Genomic DNA, 21,413 nt, shown 5'->3' with positions numbered 1-21,413 from the left:
TATTAATTTTTTTGAGGTTTTTTTCCAGAATAGTAGTTGAGGTGCTTTATTTCTACTGTTCCGTCAGTCAGTCTTGGCATTTTGCTAAGTACAGTAAATTGTTTCAGTATTTGTTTTGCCTTTTGCTGTATGTAGAAGTCAGGTGTTTGGTTACAGTATACACCTGTGAGAATTTATTTTTATATTGCATTTTATAAAAGGAATAGTTTATGCATGAGTGGACATTAAACCATCTACCTTAAAACGGCCTCGTTATTTCAAGACAATATTTGCTTCCTCACTGAATCAATTTTAAATTCCAAGTGTATCAGTAAATACAGTTAACACAATGGGATTTGACTGCCTTCTGAAGTCACAAAGGATTCAACAAGGTATGTGAAATGAGGGGATTGTATTAATTTTTTTAATAGCAGCTCAGGGAGAGAACAACTGATCTTCCATTCTGTGGTGCTCATTACCCCCATTTCCAGACATGAATGGATTTCTCTGAACTGTGGTTTGAAAAGATAGGATTTTTCATACCTCTACCCAAAATAAAAAGACACTGAACAGGTAATTTTAATCAAATATGTTTATAGTGCAAATACCAAGGTTGACAAAAGGATGCACTGGCTTTTACTCACATCGCAAATATTGGACAAAAAAGCACTTCAAATTATTTTAATATAATTTAATTAAAGCATAGTAGATACTTCATTTGGAATTAACTGACAAATACTAAAGTTCAGTAGAATTTATCTATAAAATTGGTCTTCTACAGTGATCCAAAAATTGCTAATTTGAACTTCCCATACTATATAACATGCTGCTCCATTGAGAAAAACATTCTGTATGTTAATACACAATTAAACATGTTTTCTTGAAATGGAATGTACACCTGCAGTATGGCTTTCACTTCCATATACTGAAGCATTGGAATAACTTTAAAATATATTACTTTAAGCTCAAGCAATTTTTCTTTCAACTCTTGTTGTTTACACTACTGGCTTTTTTACGGTATCAAACAGCACAGCTGTAGACTAATGGTAAAGCTAGCTTTCATTTAAACATATCAAAATGTACAGAGCTTAGATTTTTGCATCAAGCATTATACAAGTTAGCAGCTTTCTATTCATCTGTATATGTTGCAGGAGAGATGGCTGGAGCCTTGGCTCCAAGAAGCGATACAGACCATTTGGCTTTCAGCAGAGAGGAACTTCATGTTTCTATGCTTTCAGAGAAATTATCGTTTAATTGAAGTCCCGATTAGGAAGGACAAGAGGTGCCATTAAGGTCCAGAGATAGAGGAGGAGACAAACCCAGCTGGAGGAGATCTTCACCCAGACAGCTGGCCACTTGCTTGTCAGAGTTTTGAATTCGGCATCAGGGCTGTGGAATGAATAAATGGTAAAAATGAATTAAGCCTTAACTTAAAGCCTAATTTATTCATGCAAGAAACTAGGAGTTAGGGTGACTAAAAGGACCATTGTAACCATGTCTACTCAGAAGTAAGTCCCATGAAAGCAACTGTTTCTTCCTGTCAGTGCCTGAGCGGGATAGCAGTTGAGATGTCGTGCAGTTTGAAGCATAAGAGCACTATCTGGCTTAATGAGTTAATAGTCAGAGCTGGAATATTACAGTGGCTTAACGGGAAAAACAAAAAGAGATTCAGCTGTATGACAAGATATATGTGCAGCAGTCATACAGACTGAAGCAGGTACTATGCCACTACCTTTATTTCAAACTTAATTTGGCTATGCACATATCTATTGTGCACTCAGTGATAATTCTCTTAATTCCAACCATCAGCAAGGCTGGGAAATGAGACTACTAATATACTTCATTAGATACTTATGAATTCATTACAGTCAGATAACCATCTTTAACTATGAACAATAAAAAGAGCTCGGATACACCAAGTACCTATCCTACTTTATAGAGATACAAGTCCTACAATTCTGATACACAACTAGAAGCAGCATATTAAAGCACATGTTATGAGCTGGAAGCTTCCTGCTTAACTCACAGGGTGACTTTAGGTAAGCCACACACACATGGGAATAACCGACTTTCATTACAAAGCTGTTGCAAGATTACAGGGAATGCATGTAAAGCTCTCGGCATTAAAGCAGTCAAAGAATACTATTATTCAGTAATTGTGGAAGATCAGATAGTTTCCCTTGCATCTCTAGGCAAGGCTGGGAAAGACAATCTGAAAACCTGGCAAGATGCTGCCAGTCAGTGTGCACAATACTGAGCAACATGGACTAATGTCCAACTTGGTATAAGGCAGATTCCTAGGTTCCTATTTTTTAAGAAAGTAAATTTTAAAATAGTAGTTAATATTTGAGATGATTATGATATCCTCACTGCACTTGTCAGCAACAATATCTGATTAAATCTCCACTAGGCTATTCTTACCTGTACCAATTAGTAAGAGTCATCATGATATACAGGGAGGCAAGAAACAGCATGAAGTGGAAGAAGGCATAACTATACTGGACACCATCTTTTTCATTATCCGGGACCCGGCGAATTTCTCCATCTTCTACATCGCTACCAGTTCCGGTAGTATCGTCCAAAATGACGCTGTCACTTGTCGACAGAGTCAGTTTGCTCACTTGACTGTTGTTGGAAGATCGGATACTGCAAAACAGTTCAAGGAAGAGGGTGTTAAATGTTTCAGATTGAATAAGAAAGTTGAAATCTACCAGAAAATTGTTTAGCCTTTTTCAAAGTGCCCAAGAACACCTGAATCTGTAAGTACGTAATGCAATTCTACACGGATGCTAAGTAGACCTGGCTATGTAAGCTGCTTGGAAACGAGACTGCTGGAAAACGTATAATCTGCTTTCAGCTCTGGGAGGAGGAATGAATTACAAGAGTAAAAAATACATTAAAAATCCTTAGAACGGGTGGGAAAACTATGGCCCTTTAGAAATGGATGGACTACAACTCCCAACTTTCTTGACCACCGGCCATGCTGGGAAGAGATAAAAATTCATGGAATTCAGTTACAGTTGAGGTCTAGCTCAAATACTTTATTTATGGCATAAGATGCCCTACTGCTCCAACAATATGATGAAATGTGCCTAACTTCATGTTCAGTTAATGTTTCCCTTGATTCAAAACACAGCAGCTACCTGTTCATTACACCTAAACCTAAGATGTGATTCTCAAGAATCTGCCTGAGGTTTTGAAGCTACAGAGATCAAATCTTACCTGGAATACAAGAGACAAAGTACAAAGACTGTAAGTCCAACAATGCTCTGTGCATCCCACCACTGCAGCTTTTGTGGTCCAGGTGTAGGAACAACAGGAGGTACAATAGCAGTTACATTTGCTGGGATGGAAGTAGGAGCAGCTATCTGGCTGATGATGTTCAGAAGACTTGGGTTACAGATGCGTTCTGGAAAATAAATTCCATAGATTTATAAAATAGTGTTCACTCTGAGAGTTTATAGCCTAGTAATACACCCAGGATCTCTTTGCCTGCCATACTGAAAATGCTCTATAAAAACTTCCTTCTAAGGAATTTGTTCTAATTCTTCCCCCATCATGAACTCACAAAGGATATATGATTTGCAGATGTGAAGTAGCCGGACAAGAGATTATTTGTTGCCTTCATACTTAACCAAACAGCATCTTTTAGAAGCCTGCAGGGTTCCAATTCCTAATACACTCAAAGATTCAGTATATTTTTATTTCTTCGCAACTGTCTCCACTACCATTGTTGTTTTGAAGGCACAATTGTCTGCACTTATTTATGAAAGCTTACCAGGCTCATTGGACATGGCTGACCAAGTGAGGTACATTGTGTAGAGAGTAATGATAGAAGACTGGAGAAGGCCAGAACGAGGCTGGTGTTCCTGTTTGAGACAAGCAAATTTTATATAACTGAATTGTACCTGAACCATGTAGATTACTTTTTTGTTTAACTCCATGTTAGTTAGCCTTGACTGGAAACTTTCACTACAACTTAAGGCTTCTGTACAAAGGGGAATATGAAGCATGAGTAGAGGCACAAGAACTACCTGGAGAACTGATGAGAAATATTTCAGTTTCCATGGGCAAGAGTTACTTTTCTCATGCCACCCCTACCCATATATTTCATGTATTTTAGTACAGCCTCCAGACTCTTCTTTCAATATCCAAATCTGTTTCTTGCAAGCAACTCTTCTATGAATGACTATGCAATCTTGCTAGTTGTGTTCCCCAGCCCTGGCATAAAATGTCTGCTGTCATGTTGCGTCTCAATGCAGTCAACTAAACATTACAGTGGTACCTCGGGTTACATACGCTTCAGGTTACAGACTCCGTTAACCCAAAAATAACGCTTCAGGTTAATAACTTTGCTTCAGGATAAGAACAGAAATCGTACTCTGGTGGTGCAGCAGCAGCGGGAAGTCCCATTAGCTAAAGTGGTGCTTCAGGTTAAGAACAGTTTCAGGTTAAGACCGGACCTCCAGAACAAATTAAGTACTTAACCAGAGGTACCACTGTATACTGATCCTCAACTAGTTGTAGTTCAGTGGCACCAAAACAGTACATTACATGACCATCATTCCCTCCAGCAATATCAACAAATGTTATACAGCTTTACCAAAGGGTATATAGTCTGTTTTGCCCCACTCACTCACCTACTCCTCCTGAGTGTTTGCAAGATAAAAAACCACATCTAACTAAGGATATTTATAAAAGCTCGAATAAGTCAGCCTAACCTATATCCCACACAATAATTCAATGCAGAATTCATCATACCTGGACTTTTGGAAGGACTGATGTGATTGACACAGCAATGCAGACAAGCATATTAAAACTGATGAAAAACTTGTTCTCCGTACAGGCATCAGGTTTTGTGTAGAAGACATAGAAGAGCACAACGGCAATAAAGGACAGGGTGTAGAAAAGGCCAGTACATGTCAACAGAGCTAAAGAAAAAGAACATTTCAACATTCAATTGTTAAATTACAATGCAGTTTTTCAAAAGATTATCAGAACACCTATTAAGACTTTGTTTCAAATAGGAAAATACTATCCCTCTCCATGGGAAATACTGACATTCCGCAGGGCTTGCATAATATAATACCACAAATTAGTTATAAAGCATTTTCTTAGCTTACCGGTATATGACTGCCTTCACAACTTTTTACTAATAAACACATTTAATATTTAAAAGTGCTATACAATCACACCAACATCTCACATATTTTCTCCATAATGTAAGAAGAGCAGCTACCTGGTTTGCTCAGAGGCAGGCAAGATGTTGGCAAAGTTAAGATTTAAATGACATATCCTTCATTCCGAATGTCACAACTTCTTATGCAACACCCAATACATACCTTGCTACAGTGATAGCATTTAAGCAACAATGTTTAGCAGAGGTTGTGTGGATCCCATTTATTTCACTAGGCACGAACTTGTTTTATCAACAATGCTGAAACGTTGGCTAATAAACATGGAGTTTAATACTAAACTTCTTGCCTCTTGCTGATTTTTGCTACTCACTAGTTAAACGGCACTTACCTGCATACCAGCATTTGGAGTTTCCCTCTTCCATTCGTTCAACCCAGGATTCATTCCAGGAGTGCGCAAAATCAACAAGCAGTACCAGCTGGATTAAAATGAAGCAGAAGGCCCCACAAGTGCCAATGGCAAACAACGCTAGAAAGAATAGGAGAATGTTATAATCAACCTCTTAACAACCTCTGGCTGAATATATTTAAAGGAAGTTATAGAGCCTTTGGGTTGAATTCAGCATCTTGCTATGATGAATGTTTCCTCCCAAGCATTTCAACTTGCCAGACAGAACCATCCCCCCTTTCTGTCCTCTGTACACTATTCTTGGTGTTCTCCTGACCCACTCCAAGTCAATTTTAAGTAACAGGGGCACACAGGGCAAAAGGAGAAAAGTCCTGTTGTGTACGCTTTGGCTTACAGAGCTCATTAGGTGAATCCAGCCCTTTATCTGCTAAGTGGGTGGGAAAGTGTATATGCTCCTAAAAACTTTTGCATTTAATAACCCCCAGCTCTTCATGAACCCAATTCTTTTAAAAAGAACAGTTCAGCAAAATACGAGCTGTCACCATAGTTGTGACTACTCTATGAACTCATAAGTCACCCCCCGAGGCATGAGCACAACTGAATCAACTCTTAATAAGACACTTTATTGAATACCAAATGCATCACTTAATAGCAACAGCTAAGGGAAATTCTATTTCCTCATCCATCAATGCTTGCCTGTTGTGAAAGGTCCTTCTGGAATGTAAAATGCTCCAACCATGATGCCAACAATGGCAGCTATTTTGAAGAACCAAAACCTGTTTTTGAAAAAACAGAACACTGATTAGAATAATTTCTATTAAGCTAACAAAGCCAAGCACCTTTAAGGGGTGTGCCAAAGTATTATAAAGATAGGTGGTCACGTATATGCCTGCATAATTACTAGGGTTGCAATTTTAATCTCACTAGCTAAAAGGAAGCCCCATGTCTACTTCAAGAGATTCATGGTGTATTGTCTTTTTAGATACTGTACGTTTCCCTGCTCCTGGTAAATAACCCCCTGGTGATCCCTTCCTAGAGACCCTAACCCAGGGGTGAGAACATGGTCCCAGATCTCCACCAAGGCCTGCCTGCCTGCCTGCCTGCTCCATCTCACAGGAGAATGGGGAAGCACTCAGGAGCCAAGGACTGATGAGCCCCAAATGGAAGTGTTAGGTTAACACCTCAAAGGAAAGCCCCATCAAAATTGCCCACTTAATGCCTTGTATCCAGTGAACATAAACCCCACCACCCTGCCCCACAAATGCTAGAATATATTTAACTGGACTTTGCTGTTAAGTCTATGAGTATCTTTTTAAAGTAGATGCTAGTGATTATACCTCTCTTTCGCCTCACGGGGGCACTAGCTCCCACTCAGTAAAACATGAACATATTCACTTGGCCATTTTCTACGCTTATGAGTTTAATGCTCTGGGCAGAGGAAAGAAGAGACCAGTCCACATTCCCAACCTACCCATTATGTACAGAAGCCCTTGGATCTTTACTTGATTTCACTTGTATCATGATTAGTGAGAAGAGAAAGAAAAACACCGCCATGGCAAAACTGACTCGGTAGACTGCTCTGTATCCAACCAATTCTTCACAGTGAACCAACTTATCACAAAATCCAGGCACCTGAAAGAAGAGAGCAACAAATCCCAAGATTTTTCTCAGCTGAAGCAGACTTTGAAGGCACCGTACAAAATAATAACACACAATTTTACTGAACTTTCCATTGCTCAACAAGATTTGCTTCCATTGCTCAACAAGATTTGAAATGCTAATGAAAAATGAAAGCTGGTGTTCTCTTTGCACTACCAAGTGGGTGGCCCGTTTTATAGTATTTTGGGGCTTCATAAAGCCCACAAACTACACATAAATCACCCTGTGTTATGGTAGACAGACTAGAAGTTTCATAACCCTTCAGGAGGTTGTGGACTCTCCTTCATTGAAGGGTTTTAAAGCAGAGGTTGGATGTCCATCAGTCATGGATGCTTTAGTTGGGATTCCTGCATTTCAAGGGGTTGGATTAGGTGACCCAATTCATATGATTTTAATGCAGTGACATAACACAAACTCATATTTAACTGAACACAATAAAGTATCAGTTGAAAGACCCAGGGCCCCCAACCACCAACATGCAAAAGAGGTACACACCTAAGCAGGGAAAGACTACTATTGCAGCAAACCAGAGAATCCTAGTGAAATAGCATTTGAAGAGAGATTGCATAAGGCAGCTGACTGAAGCTTAACAAAAAAAATCTAAAGATCTTCAGCTTATACATGGAACATTCTTCCAATATTAGCTGAGATAGGACACTGGAATACGAGCCCAGTCAAACAATCCACTTGCCCTTCCCTTCTTACAGCAAGAGTCTAATAAAAATACTATCATCTTGTATTTCAGTCTCTGTTGCATGCCATATGATATGTAGGTGAATCTGTGCATTGTGACTTGTGTTACAGACACAGTCACAAAAAGTCTCAGTACCTTTTTCAGCTGCATTTCCATTCCTGGTGCCAGCATGATACAAGCAACAAGAGTACTTAGTAGAAGCAAGAAGGCATAAATAAGCCGAGTCACCGTAGAATTCTTGCTGTTGGGACAACAGCGACACAGCAAACATGATGCACCGCTGCACAGGCATGGTATCTGTAGAATGGAAATTAAAATATTATCTTAAGCGTTAACTCTTACATACAAAGTACATACTGTGTACAGTCAATTGAATCTAAAAGGTTTTAAAAAAGTTAAGGCACCCCTGGACAGTTAAGCCCAGTTAAAGGCGACTATGGGGTTGTGGCGCTCATCTCGCTTTCAGGCCCAGGGAGCCGGCGTTTGACCACAGATAGCTCTCCAGGTCATGTGACTAGCATGACTAAACCACTTCTGGCGCAACGGAAACACTGCCTACCTTCCCACCACAATGGTACCTATTTATCTACTTGCACTGGGGTGCTTTCAAACTGCCAGGTTGGCAGGAGCTAGGACAGAGCAAAGGTAGCTCACCCTGTTATGGGGATTCGAACTGCCGACTTTCCGATCAGCAAGTACAAGAGGTTTGGTTGGTTTTTAGAAAGAGAAAGAGTGTATGGTTTAGCACTATGTCCAAATTGTGTACGTAAAAGAATCATAAACCACAACATGTTCCTTAATGGCTGACGGATTTTCACAATGGTTTGTGCCATTTCTCTACTGATAAACCATTCTCTAAATTTAAAATGGCTTTTCAAACTGTAGCTTTGTCAGATAGCGTTGTAGTTGGGAGAATCAGCCAGAGCTAGAAAATTGTGCCCTTTGCTACTGACCCCATCTGCACACTGGATCAAGGAGCACCCCTAACTAGATGATTTGTAGAAAATTCTTAGAGCCATACAAAAATAAGATTGAAATATATTAAAATATTCTATAACAAGTCATATATCTGGGCAGTCACAAGAACAAAAAGAAAACTCAAACTGGTTCATCCACAAACAAGCGCTTTAAGCCTCGTGTTTCATAAAAAGAGCAGTCAATGTCTGGCAGCCTTTTTGGTTGATTTAAGAGGAAAAAAAGCAACTGCTAGTTCCAATTTAAATTGTTGGTTATACTTTATCCATCTTGTTTTATTCTGGAATGTGCTGTTTAATGTATATTTTATTGCCACACTATGGGTTGCTACCTGAACAGATGAGTGCCTTTGTCTTACAGCAGCTTTTGAGTAAACTTCTTTCTAGTGGCATATTAAGAGTTCTCACAGGTACATTGGAATACCCTAGCAGCCACTTTAAGAATCAATGAAGTGGAAGCTGTAAAACTATTGTAGTGCATGTTTATTGTTAGTTGCACATGCCCACGACTCATGCCTCAGGTTCATGCACACACACACTGCACACTCCATTTACTCATGCCTGAAAACAAAGGAACACAATACCTTGCACATATGCACATAACTCTCTCTTGATAGGGACTAACTCCAAACTACTACTGGAAAAAGAAAAATAGGCAACTCAAACTGGCGGTGACGAGGTAACTCATTTCTACACTACTCTGAGAGGTCATGGAAACGCTGAGGAATATCTCCGTACAACTTTCTGTTATTTCAAGCGCATGGAACTGCTTTGCAAATGGATGCCATCATTTCAGTGAATTACAAAACATTTGATAACTTGGCAGCACGAAAAAGCTTACTTTCATGTAATAAAAAGTCTTAATATTTGGATTCACTTTGGAGGGAGTTAGAGCTGCTATAACTCCAAGTTATAGCTGCTAATGTTAAGCCTCATGCCCTTGCTGATGACAAGAAATGTGAAATCATCCTTTGTTCAACTGGCTATAATAGCTCTCCCTTATTTAAAGAGATGTTGCCTATTTACCATCACTTAATCTGAATTAAGCTTGCTTATTCTAAAATGCCTCACTCCTACTGCTGATGAACACACATTCTGTATTCTGAACATACCACGATTGTGCTTGTAGAGATCCTAGTTTTTTAAAAAAATTATATATAAATTTAGGGTCATCTACTAAACCCATCCAAAACAGCCAAATGCAGCCAGACCAAGAAAGTTAATAAAAAGGACAGTCACCTAATACTGGATTTGTAATACCTGCTTACACAGGAATAAGCTCATGGATAAATGTTAGGTGTCAACGTGCTGAGAAGGCTATGACTAAGCCACCATTTCCTGGCTGAGGAACTAACATTATTCCTAGAGATGAAACCACAGGTCCTGGCAAGGCAAGGAAAGAGAACCACAGTCCAAATGAACTCTCCTTCCTTGCCATAAAGACAAACAGTAGGCAAAAATAATTTAAAAAAAATACACCCCCCCCCAATCCAATGCTTAGGACTACAACCACTTCCAGAATTATTTTTTTAAGCTATAGATAAGAAATATTAAACATATGCCAAAAAGGGTGTAATACTTCTTTGTATGCAGTACAGGAATGTAGCATATCAAGAGGTTTTCAAACGGTAGCCTGTGATTTTCTTGATACAACACTGGTGCAGACTAGCAGTTTCTCACTAAACAAAATACCAGGCCCCTTTCAGCAACCTAGTCCAAGGATAGTGATAGCACTGCTTCTGACAATGAAGCTTGCACTGAGGGGGGGGGGTAGGGGAATTCAATTATGTATCTTCAAACTTAATCCAAAAGCAAGGTGTGTGTTTGCTCTACAATGCAGATCAAAAATAAGTTTTATTAAACCATCCACTGAAATCTGAGCAATTCTAAAGTATCCCACAAAAAAATAAGTTTGAGAACCGCTGCCGTATTACAAGAGTGAAAATCCAAACACCCTATCCTGTTTCCGATTTGATGTTAACCTGCCATTACTAGTTTTCGTTCCATTTTTGTAATACCAGGGAAGCCCAGTATTGCAAAACGCCCTGGATCCTGTGACCATCATCTGAGGCCTTTTTTTGTGTACCTCCTTCACCACAAGAGTTCTGGAGTGTGGGAACTTAAGAATGGGATGGCTCCCCACCCCCTTTACGGAATACTCTCTGCAGGGAGGCTTGTCTGGCGCCTTCATGACATCTTTAGGCTGACCAACATTCTATGTGGCCTTATAAATGTGTGTGTGGAGGGGGAGTGTTATTGGTTTGTTCTTATTCTTATTGTGTATTTTGTGTGCTGAATTTTGTATCTTTATGTTACAAACCACCTTGTGATCTTTGGAGGAAGAGTGATATACAAATTCAAATAAATAAATAAATAAATAAATAAATAAAGACACAATTATACAAACGAAACTGGATCGGCCTAACAGGGCGAAATGAAAGCATATCTACACAGAAGCAAGCCTCAGTGAACTTGAGTGGGGCTTACTCGCGGGTAAAAACGGGCATCGGAATGCGGCCTCAAGGTCCGTTTAGACCAGCAGCCAAACCTGGACAATGAATTATTTGTCGAGGTATTTATAATAAGAGGTATAGTGCTCCTAGACACGGAGGTTTCGCTTTGAACCCCAGAGCCGCAAAAGGCACCTGGGAACGTCTGTCGAGCCCACCCCCCTCAGCCTCCGTGGGAAACGGCGGCAACCCTGACACCCACTGGAGGTCGGAAACGGGATGGGGAACGACGAGGCCTACTTCCCTCCATCCGGAAGCAGCCTCCCGGCGGGGCCTACCCGACCTTCTCCCCACAGGTACTTACCCAGCTGGCCACGGAACAAACCCCTAGAACGGCCCCCATGGCGGCAACGCAGCCCCTTCGCTCTCTGCCTTCCCCCGCGCGGGCACTTCCGCTTCACTTCGTCCCCTTCCTCTCCGGGCCTGGCGCCGCCGCAGCCGATTCTGCGGCAGTCGTTGTTGTTGTTGGCTCTGTGGTCGACGCCGCCACCCTTCCGGGCCGCGCTGATTGGCCGGGTGCCGCAGTCCCGATCATCGGGGGTGGGGTCTGAGCAGCCGACCAATGGAGAGGCGAGGCCCAGCCTGTCGCGAGGCCGGAAAAGGGGGGAAAAAACAAAACAAAAAAAACAAGAAGGAGGGGTGTGCGGCTGGGTTGGCGGTGACGCAATGACCATGAGCGACGCTGATTGGCTATAAGGTTTTTAAGGGACAAGCGTTTATTGTCAGCGATTGGCCTATTATTGTTATTAGTCTCTTCGAGGGGGTGGGACGGAGGAGAAGGGTCCTTCCCCCCCCCGTCGCCTATCTTCAATGGAATTAGCCGTCGTTGGTGCGAACGGTTCCCATGGCAACAGCCTCTTCAGAGCTTGCTTGGTGGATGGGCTGCGCCTGCAGGATGGCGTTACCTGGGACCAGGCGCTTATTTCGTCACCTGCCTTGCTCTGCAGCCTTAATGTCGTTTCCGCAGTTGCTCCTTAGCTTCAGCCAGTGTTGCTCAAAAGCAAAGTAAAAATTTAATCTGAAAAACCAAATAAATAAAATTTAAAATAAATAAATAAATAAAATTTGCTTTCACATTTCTGCTCACTTGGAATGTGACGCCCGGTGGCTTGTTCCCCACGGGGGTGCAGAAACATTGAACTGATCTCCACCCAAAGTGCGTCCAAAATTAGTTAACTTTTTATTTATATAAAAGTGTGTTTGTGTTGCTAAATTGTCAAACCACTAAAATGATGGCCTCAATTTGCGAGCAGTTTGTTAAAATATTTCATGCTGGACTTGGGCAACAGTTTTCCTTTTTGGATTTCCCCCAGAAATGGTAAATCCAGATTAAATGTGGATGGAGGAGTATGGGCTGGCAAAATGTGTGGGTGCTGCAAAACAAACAAACAAACAAACAAACAAACAAAACACCTTTGCATGCAGGAACAGTACTGATGTAGCCTATCTTGATTTGCTGTGGATGTAGCCTATCTTGATTTCAGCAAGGCCTTTGACAAGGTGCCCCATGATATTCTTGTAAAGAAGCTGGTAAAATGCGGACTAGACAATGCTACCATTCAGTGGATTTGTAACTGGCTGACTGACCGAACCCAAAGGGTACTCATTAACGGTTCCTCTTGATCCTGGAGAGAAGTGACTGGTGGGGTGCCACAGGGTTCTGTCTTGGGCCCAGTCTTATTCAACATCTTTATCAATGACTTAGATGATGATGGGCTTGAGGGCATCCTGATCAAGTTTGCAGATGACACCAAATTGGGAGGGGTGGCTAATACCCCAGAGGACAGGATCACACTTCAAAATGACCTTAACAGATTAGAGAACTGGGCCAAAGCAAACCAGATGAATTTTAACAGGGAGAAATGTAAAGTACTACACTTGGGCAAAAAAAATGAAAGGCACAAATACAGGATGGGTGACACCTGGCTTGAGAGCAGTACACGTGAAAAAGATCTAGGAGTCTTGGTAGACCATAAACTTGACATGAGTCAACAGCGTGATGCAGCAGCTAAAAAAGCCAATGCAATTCTGGGCTGCATCTAGATCAAGGGAAGTAATAGTACCACTGTATTCCACTCTGGTCAGACCTCACCTGGAATACTGTGTCCAGTTCTGGGCACCACAGTTCAACAAGGATACTGACAAGCTGGAACGTGTACAGAGGAGGGCAACCAAAATGGTCAAAGGCCTGGAAACGATGCCTTATGAGGAACGGCTTAGGGAGCTGGGTATGTTTAGCCTGGAGAAGAGAAGGCTAAGGGGTGATATGATAGCCAAGTTCAAATATATCAAAGGATGTCATATAGAGGAGGGAGAAAGGTTGTTTTCTGCTGCTCCAGAGAAGCGGACACGGGACAATGGATTCAAACTACAAGAAAGAAGATTCCACCTAAACATTAGGAAGAACTACCTGACAGTAAGAGCTGTTCGACAGTGGAATTTGCTGCCAAGGAGTATGGTGGAGTCTCCTTCTTTGGAGGTCTTTAAGCGGAGGCTTGACAGCCATCTGTCAGGAATGCTTTGATGGTGTTTCCTGCTTGGCAGGGGGTTGGACTGGATGCCCCTTGTGGTCTCTTCCAACTCTATGATTCTATGATTCCATAATAAGCATTCATTTGCCAGTAAGTACCCATCACCACTGGTCCCATCACCTCCTGGCAAATAGAAGGGGAAGAAATGGAGGCAGTGAGAGATTTTCCTTTCTTGGGCTCCATGATCACTGCAGATGGTGACAGCAGTCATGAAATTAAAAGACGCCTACTTCTTGCAAGAAAACTTAGACAGCATCTTAAAAAGCAGAGACATCACCTTGCCAACAAAGGTCTGTATAGTTAAAGCTATGGTTTACCCAGTAGTGATATATGGAAGTGAGAGCTGGACCATAAAGAAGCCTGATCGCCAAAGAATTGATGCTTTTGAATTATGGTGCTGGAGGAGACTCTTCAGAGTCCCATGGACTGCAAGAAGATCAAACATATCCATTCTTAAAGAAATCAGCCCCGAGTGATCACTGGAAGAAGAGATCCTGAAGCTGAGGCTCCAATACTTTGGCCACCTCATGAGAAGAGAAGACTCCCTGGAAAAGACCCTGATATTGGGAAAGATTGAGGGCACAAGGAGAAGGGGATGACAGAGGACAAGATGGTTGGATAGTGTTCTCGAAGCTACCCACATGAGTCTGACCAAACTGCAGGAGACAGTGGAAGACAGGAGTGCCTGGCGTGCTCTGGTCCATGGGGCCACGAAGAGTCAGACACGACTAAATGGCTAAACAACAACAACCCTTTATGCCCTCATAAGCTTGCAGTTGCCATTTGTGCTGTGCACCAGATAACTTCCATATGACTGGAATGTAATTCAGAAATACGTGCAGCTCAGTAAATCTGAAGAATATCTCCAGTACTGTTGAAGATCTTAGACCAAAAAGAAGTCAACAATTTTGTGTGTGTGGTTACAATCCTTAGTTACAATCTCCTTTCTGTTATTGCTTGTACATATTACGTTGAGAGTCCTGAGATCCAACTATCCCTGGCAGGTGCTAAATAGTGGCTCATCGTGTATGAGGGATACCCAGTTAAAGAACAATGTGCCTCTAAAAAACATGTTCAAGCCGCGAAAATAGTTTTCAGCACCAGAAGAGAGTTTAAGACAAAAATCTACTCTTATTTTCTCCCTTAAACACCCTTCGTATCATGCAACCTGCTTTAGAAAAGGGGTGGTGGTGTTCATTATTGCTTTCGTTAAACTATTGGTAGTCTTAAGAAGCACCTTGAATATTAAGGCCCAGCTAGTCCAGCATCCTGTTACCACAGTAACTAACCACATGCCTCGAGGAAGCCCAGAAGCAGGACCTGGGTGCGAAAGCACTGTTCCCATGTGTGCTCCCCAGCAACTGGTATTTAGGGTCCCTCCAGATGACCTGGTTATTGAGCATTCATCCTGATTGGCTTGCACAAAGCCTATGCAGGTTAGATTATATCCAGTCTCTATTGAACATTTGTTCTGATTCATTTGTGAGGCAGCTATATAACAATTATTCACTTACCATTAGCCATTTGTTCATCCCTCGCTTTCCGGTGCATTTCCCCATCACTTTGCAAACTACAAAAAGTCCTATTCTTTTAAAAAGTAGGAAGTAGACGAATGGTGTTAAGAGGCCACACACTGACATGTTAAAAAGTATGGACATTCACAAAGCACTAAAGAGCTCCCACCCAGCAGTGACTACTGATATAAAATGGGTTATTTTTACTTGCTGCATTTTCTGTAGTAAGGGAAAAATCCAAATTAAATGTAAAAAAGAAGAAGTATGGGCTGGCATTTCCACAACAAAGTGACATGGATTCAAAAAGAAAAAGAAAAATTCCAAATGGTTTAATAAATGCAATCAGATATGATTTGATATGAAGTTCACTCATGCCCTAGCTAAATGGTAGATACTATGGTTATCAAATTACAGAGCAGAAGTAAATATTAATGTGTTCAATGGAGCTTACTTCCAGAGAAGTGTGCATAAGATTTCCACCTTAGTCGTGATGAACAGCATGCTTGGAAAGGTGAAAGAGCTGTTCTGTCAAATGCTTGGAGGAAATGGCTATAGGGAAAAGCCTCCAAAGATAACATCATCAGAGAACCTTCTAGTGGCTCTTTCCCAACAACACCAGGCATCCTGCTTCTGTTCTGCATCATCTCCAGCTGCACGTGTTTAAAAAGAGATAAGGATGAAATCAGCTTTCTGACTGTTGTGGGAAAAGAACCAGAATATGCCAGAAGGTTATCCCAATCTACGAAGCCTGTGATAAATAGCTTGTCAGACAGGAATTCCTATTTGACAGAATGAAATGAGCTCCAATCCACAGTCAATTGTAGAATGAAGGGAAGAACCAATAGAAAAACTAAAACAAAGCCATCTTTCAAAATTCTCCAAATTTTGCAATGCAATTCTCCACTTACGTAACATGTATGTGTAGAGTTTTCTGTGTAGAGGCAATACATGACATGGGCTGCACATATGCCAGTTTACAACAAACATAGAACTACCAGAGATCTAGCATTGGGTTTTAAATAACTACAATGTCCATTTTATCTTTTACAATGCTGGTCTTTAATTTGCTTTTCAGATCACTCTAATCTTTCCAAACAGAACCAATTAAACAGTTAATAGTCACATTGCCCCTGTAAGTAATTTAATCATGTATGTTGTCCTTGGCATCACAGCTGACATTTTAGATTCCAGAATTTTGAAGGAATATTTGGAAGCACTTAATATGTTGCACTTCTTTGAGTTGTTTACATTTTTGCAAAAAGGATGCTCCTCCCCTTATGAAATAGTTTCACATGATCTGCTTGGGAGTCACATCTCTTCCCAACTCAGTTGGTCTCTAAGGTGCTACTAGAAAGAATTTTCGATTTTGTTTTGACTATGGCAGACCAACACGGCTACCCACCTGTAACCATCTCTTCCTATGTCTTTTGCTAAATTTGTTAATTTTGTTAAGATGAGGGGGAATCATTTACCGGTAACTGAACTGGGTTACTCTTTCATTCCTCGCCCTCTAATCTCTCATCCCTCTTAGTAATTAAAATCAAAACCTAAATCCAGGACAATTTAGCAGTCAAACACTCCTGACCACAATATCAACATGAATTATTTCTCTTGCAGTTGGGCTTGTTTACTCAAAACTGGCTTGGTTCCAAGGCAAAAGTTCCAGAAATGCTTCTAAGTGGACCGCAGAAAAATTCAGACGACTGTCTCATGTCTGCATTTCAGCTTGTAGATCTGTTTTATGTATCTTGTCATTGTCACTACTTGCCAATTCCACGTGGTGGTCAGTGAAAGGATTCAAATCCCCACTCAGACTCAAAGCTCTGTATTTGGGCATGTGTTTTTTTTAACTTGTTCATGTTGAATGGAGTTAGAAATGAATAATGAGATGACATAGGTGGAATCTACACACATATATAATAACCGTTCTGCAAATGCTTTTTTTTAAAGTGTTTTTTTTTAAATACATTGAATTTTCCATAAGGCTCACCATCGCCATCTAGGGTCACATTGTATATTGCACTTAAAACACACATAAAACATTTTATTTGCAGCTGTATAGCTGAGTCCCAAGTTTGCTGATAACACCAAACTGTTCAGGGTAGTGAAAAGAAAAAACGATTGCGAGGCACTCTGGGAACAACAGTGGGAGAGTGCTGCTGGTCCTTCTTCTGGGCTTCCCATAGACACCTGTTTGGCCACTGCAAGAACAGGACACTGAACCAGATACGGTAGGTATTTGATCTGGTCCTGCAGGACTTATATGTCATTGTGTTCTCACTTGGGCCAGTCATTCAGCTTCACCTACCTGAAAAGGCTGATACGGAGATAAAATGTGTGCTTCTTTCCTTGGAGGAAATCTTGCAAGGAATGTGAACCAACTGCTTAATCGCAGTATCCGACTGGTTAATGTTGATCAAATTTTCATAGACTCAACGTCATAGTAAATGGGGGGGGGGACATCCAATAAGTCATATTACTTTAAGCCCTGATCAGGCTTTTGAAAGCATGTTAATAATAATAATTTAATAATAATTTATTATTTGTACCCCGCCCATCTGGCTGGGTCTCCCCAGCCACATGTTTACGTCACACAGAAAGGGAAGACTGGGAAGAGAAACGACAACAACAACAACAACTACTATCCGAAAATAAGACACTGCCTTATTTTTTTCCCCTCAAGAAAACATACTATGGCTTATTTTCGGGGGATGTCTTATTTTAACCGCTCCGCGTTGGTACGCTGCATAGCCACGCCTATCCAGGCCGTCTTAAGTGAGGCGCCGCATCACTATGGCTTATTTTCGGGGTATGGCATATTGCCCAAATGCATAGAAATCCTGCTACGGCTTATTTTATGGGTATGTCTTATTTTCGGGGAAACACGGTACTACTACTACTACTACTACTACTTATTATTATTATTATTATTATTATTATTATTTATAACCCGCCCATCTAGCTGGGTTTCCCCAGCCACTGTGGGCGGCTTCCAACAAAAGATTAAAATACAAGACTTCCCTAAACAGGGCTGCCTTCAGATGTCTTCTAAAAGTCAGATAGTTTATTTCTTTGACATCTGATGGGAGGGCGTTCCACGGGGAGGGCACCACTGTATCCTAGCTCTGCCCCTGCACTGATTAGGCAGTCTTCCAACTTTGGAAGGTGACCATCCGAAGCTTGGAGCCTTCTGTACTGAAGGCTTCCTGCTAACCTTAGAACCTTGGGGTTGTATTCAATGCTGTGCAAATGGAGTTCCGTTTGTACAACAGGTTGTTCCCTTCCTCTCCTCTCTTTTCCTCACGTTCTGAAGCTGATTTTGATCGTGCACGGGTCGGAGACTGGAGGTGGGTGAAGAGGAGAGGGCATTTCCATTGCACAAGCAGAAGACCATCGTACAAGTGAACTAGTAGCATTGAATAGTAAAATGTACAGTGAGCCTGCATTGCAGAGGGTTGGATCCCTTCTAACTCCACAATTCTGTGACTCTATCAATACAGAAGGGTGTCTATTTCAGAATTATTATTTCATATTTTATTTTAAAAGCACCCAGTGCTCAACACCATTGGATGAGGTATTAAGACAAAACACAAAAATAGCACATAAAACATATACCGCCTTACAGTCTTGCTATTACAGCAAATGTTATACCAATGTGTTTTGTGGGGTCTTTGATTTTAAAGTGTGAAGTGAAAGCAAGTACTGTAGAACAATTTTTCAGAACACAATTCAGTGTCCTATCTTCCAGATATGAATGATGAACACTGAAATTTGAGAAATATGTTTTGTGGCAGATAAATTTTAAAAGTTCTCTCCTTTATAGTCTTCAAAATCAAATTAATAATACTATTGGTAATAATAAGTTGCCTAGAGACTGCTTGTATTAGGTGACATAATAATAATAATAATAATAATAATAATAATAATAATAATAATAATAATAATAATAATGGTCTGAGACACACATTTTAAAACAAATCTGGTTAAGCAGTGTGGGAGGGAGTTTTCTTTGGGAAGTAGCTGGGATATAGTTGTGGAATGAAATTCCCCAGAGATGGAAAGCATTTGGGCCCACAAATGTTTTATCTCCACACAGATTATTAGAGCTATAAATAGCTATTTGACAGAGTAAACATTGGGGCGGGAGCAGGGAGCTCTTTGGAGTCTTCCTTAGTGCAGCTTCAAAAGTGACCATCTTTTCTCTTTGCACGTCCACACTTCCCTGGTGACAAAAATTAACAAACCCAAGATGGATAGGATGTGTTTCTTAAGGCACTTTTGTACCATTAGTTTCTTTCCTTCTTAAGACACCTGGGAACCTCTATGTCACATTGCTTAATCAAAGTGGGGTACAGAAATTCTTGCAAAACAATTACCAAGATACAAATAAGCAAAAAATTAAAACCACTGTACACAACTTGCTTACGTGTCTGGGTAGCAGGAGTTTGAAATAGTCCCAGAGCACAGGTGCTGCCACACTCAAACCTTTGACTCTGACCAGATGTGGAGTGAACATCACATGGTACTTGCAGGAGCTCAGTTCCTGCACTCTTTCCCTGAAGAGTGGCTCATAAGTGTTTTAAATGAATACATCTTAAAGGATATTGTTCCATAATTGTACTGTGTAGGGCCAGGCTTAGCACAGGGTAGGGCAGATTGTGGGATACCATTAAGAGGTAACCTGTTGTTAGTTGCCACCGGTGTGTGTGTGTGTGACACTGAGATTTGTTTGACCCAAGCACAAAAAATGACTTGAGTCGTCTCCTGTATTGTTAATTTTAAAATATCATTATCCCGCGTTTGGGTGGAAATACCACACTTGTGGGGAAATTCTGTTTCTCCGTTGGGAGTTTTCCTGGCAACGTTTTTACTTATTAATCTGATTAACGTTATCTTTTCCTGCTTGCATTGGCTGAGAATTTCTATGGCTAAACGGAGGTCTGTATTAGATTATCACAGTCCATTCCTTTCTGCAGAGCAGAAGAACAGAACAGACTGAGCTGAAACAAATGTTTTCTCTGCCCCCACTCTCTGCCAGAAGAAGACAGATCTGTGACACTCCAGTTGGTGACAGGAGGTTTTTTTTGGGGGGGGGTAGGGCATCAGGGACCGTCAGAGCAATGGTGTAGAATGGAGCATTGCACTATTAATGACTTCATATTTACTAATATTTATCTCCGTCACAATAATTATCCCTATAGTAACCTGTAAACTGCACCCCCTGAATCAATTTATTATGGTGAACTGAAGACAGGAGTGCCTGGCGTGCTCTGGTCCATGGGGCCACGAAGAGTCGGACACGACTGAACGACTAAACAACAACAACAACATGACTCCTCAAGTGAAAAGTCACTAAAAGGGCAGAATGGGAGCTGGGTGGGGGCAGAAGGGGGTGTTTGCAGACTTTTTCAGTGAGTTTCAGTTATATGTGATTTCACCAATGTGCGTGGTGCCTTGGAACATAATCCCTGCATTAACAGGGTGGGTGGGGCTGCCTGTATTTATAAATAAATACAGCTATTACCAAATGCAATAGCTTCCTGTTCCCTCATTCCAAAGGAAATGGATTCCAATTAAGCCCTGCTCACCACTCATGGAATTGGGGTGTGTGTAACAATATAATAATGTAATGACCTTCACACAACAGCTCCGCAAAGCAGCCAGTATTAATATCATCCCACACAGCAGAGATGATAGATAACCTATCTCAAGAGCCACCTATTGCTCAGGGGAAGGTTTAAACAGCAGCCGCCCAGTTCACATTGAGTTGAGTTGGCATCTGTCTGTTTTGGGAGACAATGGAGAAGTGCACTTTTCAGGGGTGAAACAGTTGGAGAGTTACAGCACCTGCTGTGGCTGTAGAGACCAATAAGGGAGAGACATGTTTTGCTGCAGCTGGGGCAGATGAAAGCGTCTGGTTTTGCTGATGCAGGTGCAACATTGCCTTTCTTCTCTCTGCGCTCCTCCCAGCGGTCATTTCTCCTCTGGTCACTGCTGTGGATGCATGA

At 41.2% G+C, this 21,413-nt stretch overlaps 1 protein-coding gene across 2 annotated transcripts; it reads right to left on the bottom strand.

Annotated features, from left to right (window-relative positions):
• Positions 1-645: 645 nt before the first annotated feature.
• Positions 646-11,773, bottom strand: SERINC3 (serine incorporator 3). 2 transcript variants are annotated; one of them, XM_033153450.1, is made up of 11 exons: positions 11,665-11,729; positions 9,435-9,487; positions 8,012-8,173; positions 6,995-7,155; positions 6,220-6,299; positions 5,506-5,643; positions 4,741-4,910; positions 3,758-3,848; positions 3,202-3,388; positions 2,401-2,625; positions 646-1,368 (listed from the first exon to the last, which is right to left on the bottom strand). In XM_033153450.1, exons 2-11 carry the CDS (start codon positions 9,441-9,443, stop codon positions 1,230-1,232), a joined length of 1,362 nt encoding a protein of 453 aa, XP_033009341.1. In that variant the 5' UTR covers positions 9,444-9,487; positions 11,665-11,729; the 3' UTR covers positions 646-1,229. The 2 variants fall into 2 exon arrangements, with proteins under 2 accessions (XP_033009341.1, XP_033009340.1); XM_033153449.1 differs by lacking the exon at positions 9,435-9,487 and having other exon boundaries at positions 11,665-11,773.
• Positions 11,774-21,413: the final 9,640 nt, after the last annotated feature.

Source organism: Lacerta agilis, chromosome 6, assembly GCF_009819535.1.
Source record: "Lacerta agilis isolate rLacAgi1 chromosome 6, rLacAgi1.pri, whole genome shotgun sequence".
Taxonomy (NCBI): Eukaryota; Metazoa; Chordata; class Lepidosauria; order Squamata; family Lacertidae; genus Lacerta; species Lacerta agilis.
This window is presented reverse-complemented; position numbering and strand designations above follow the sequence as displayed.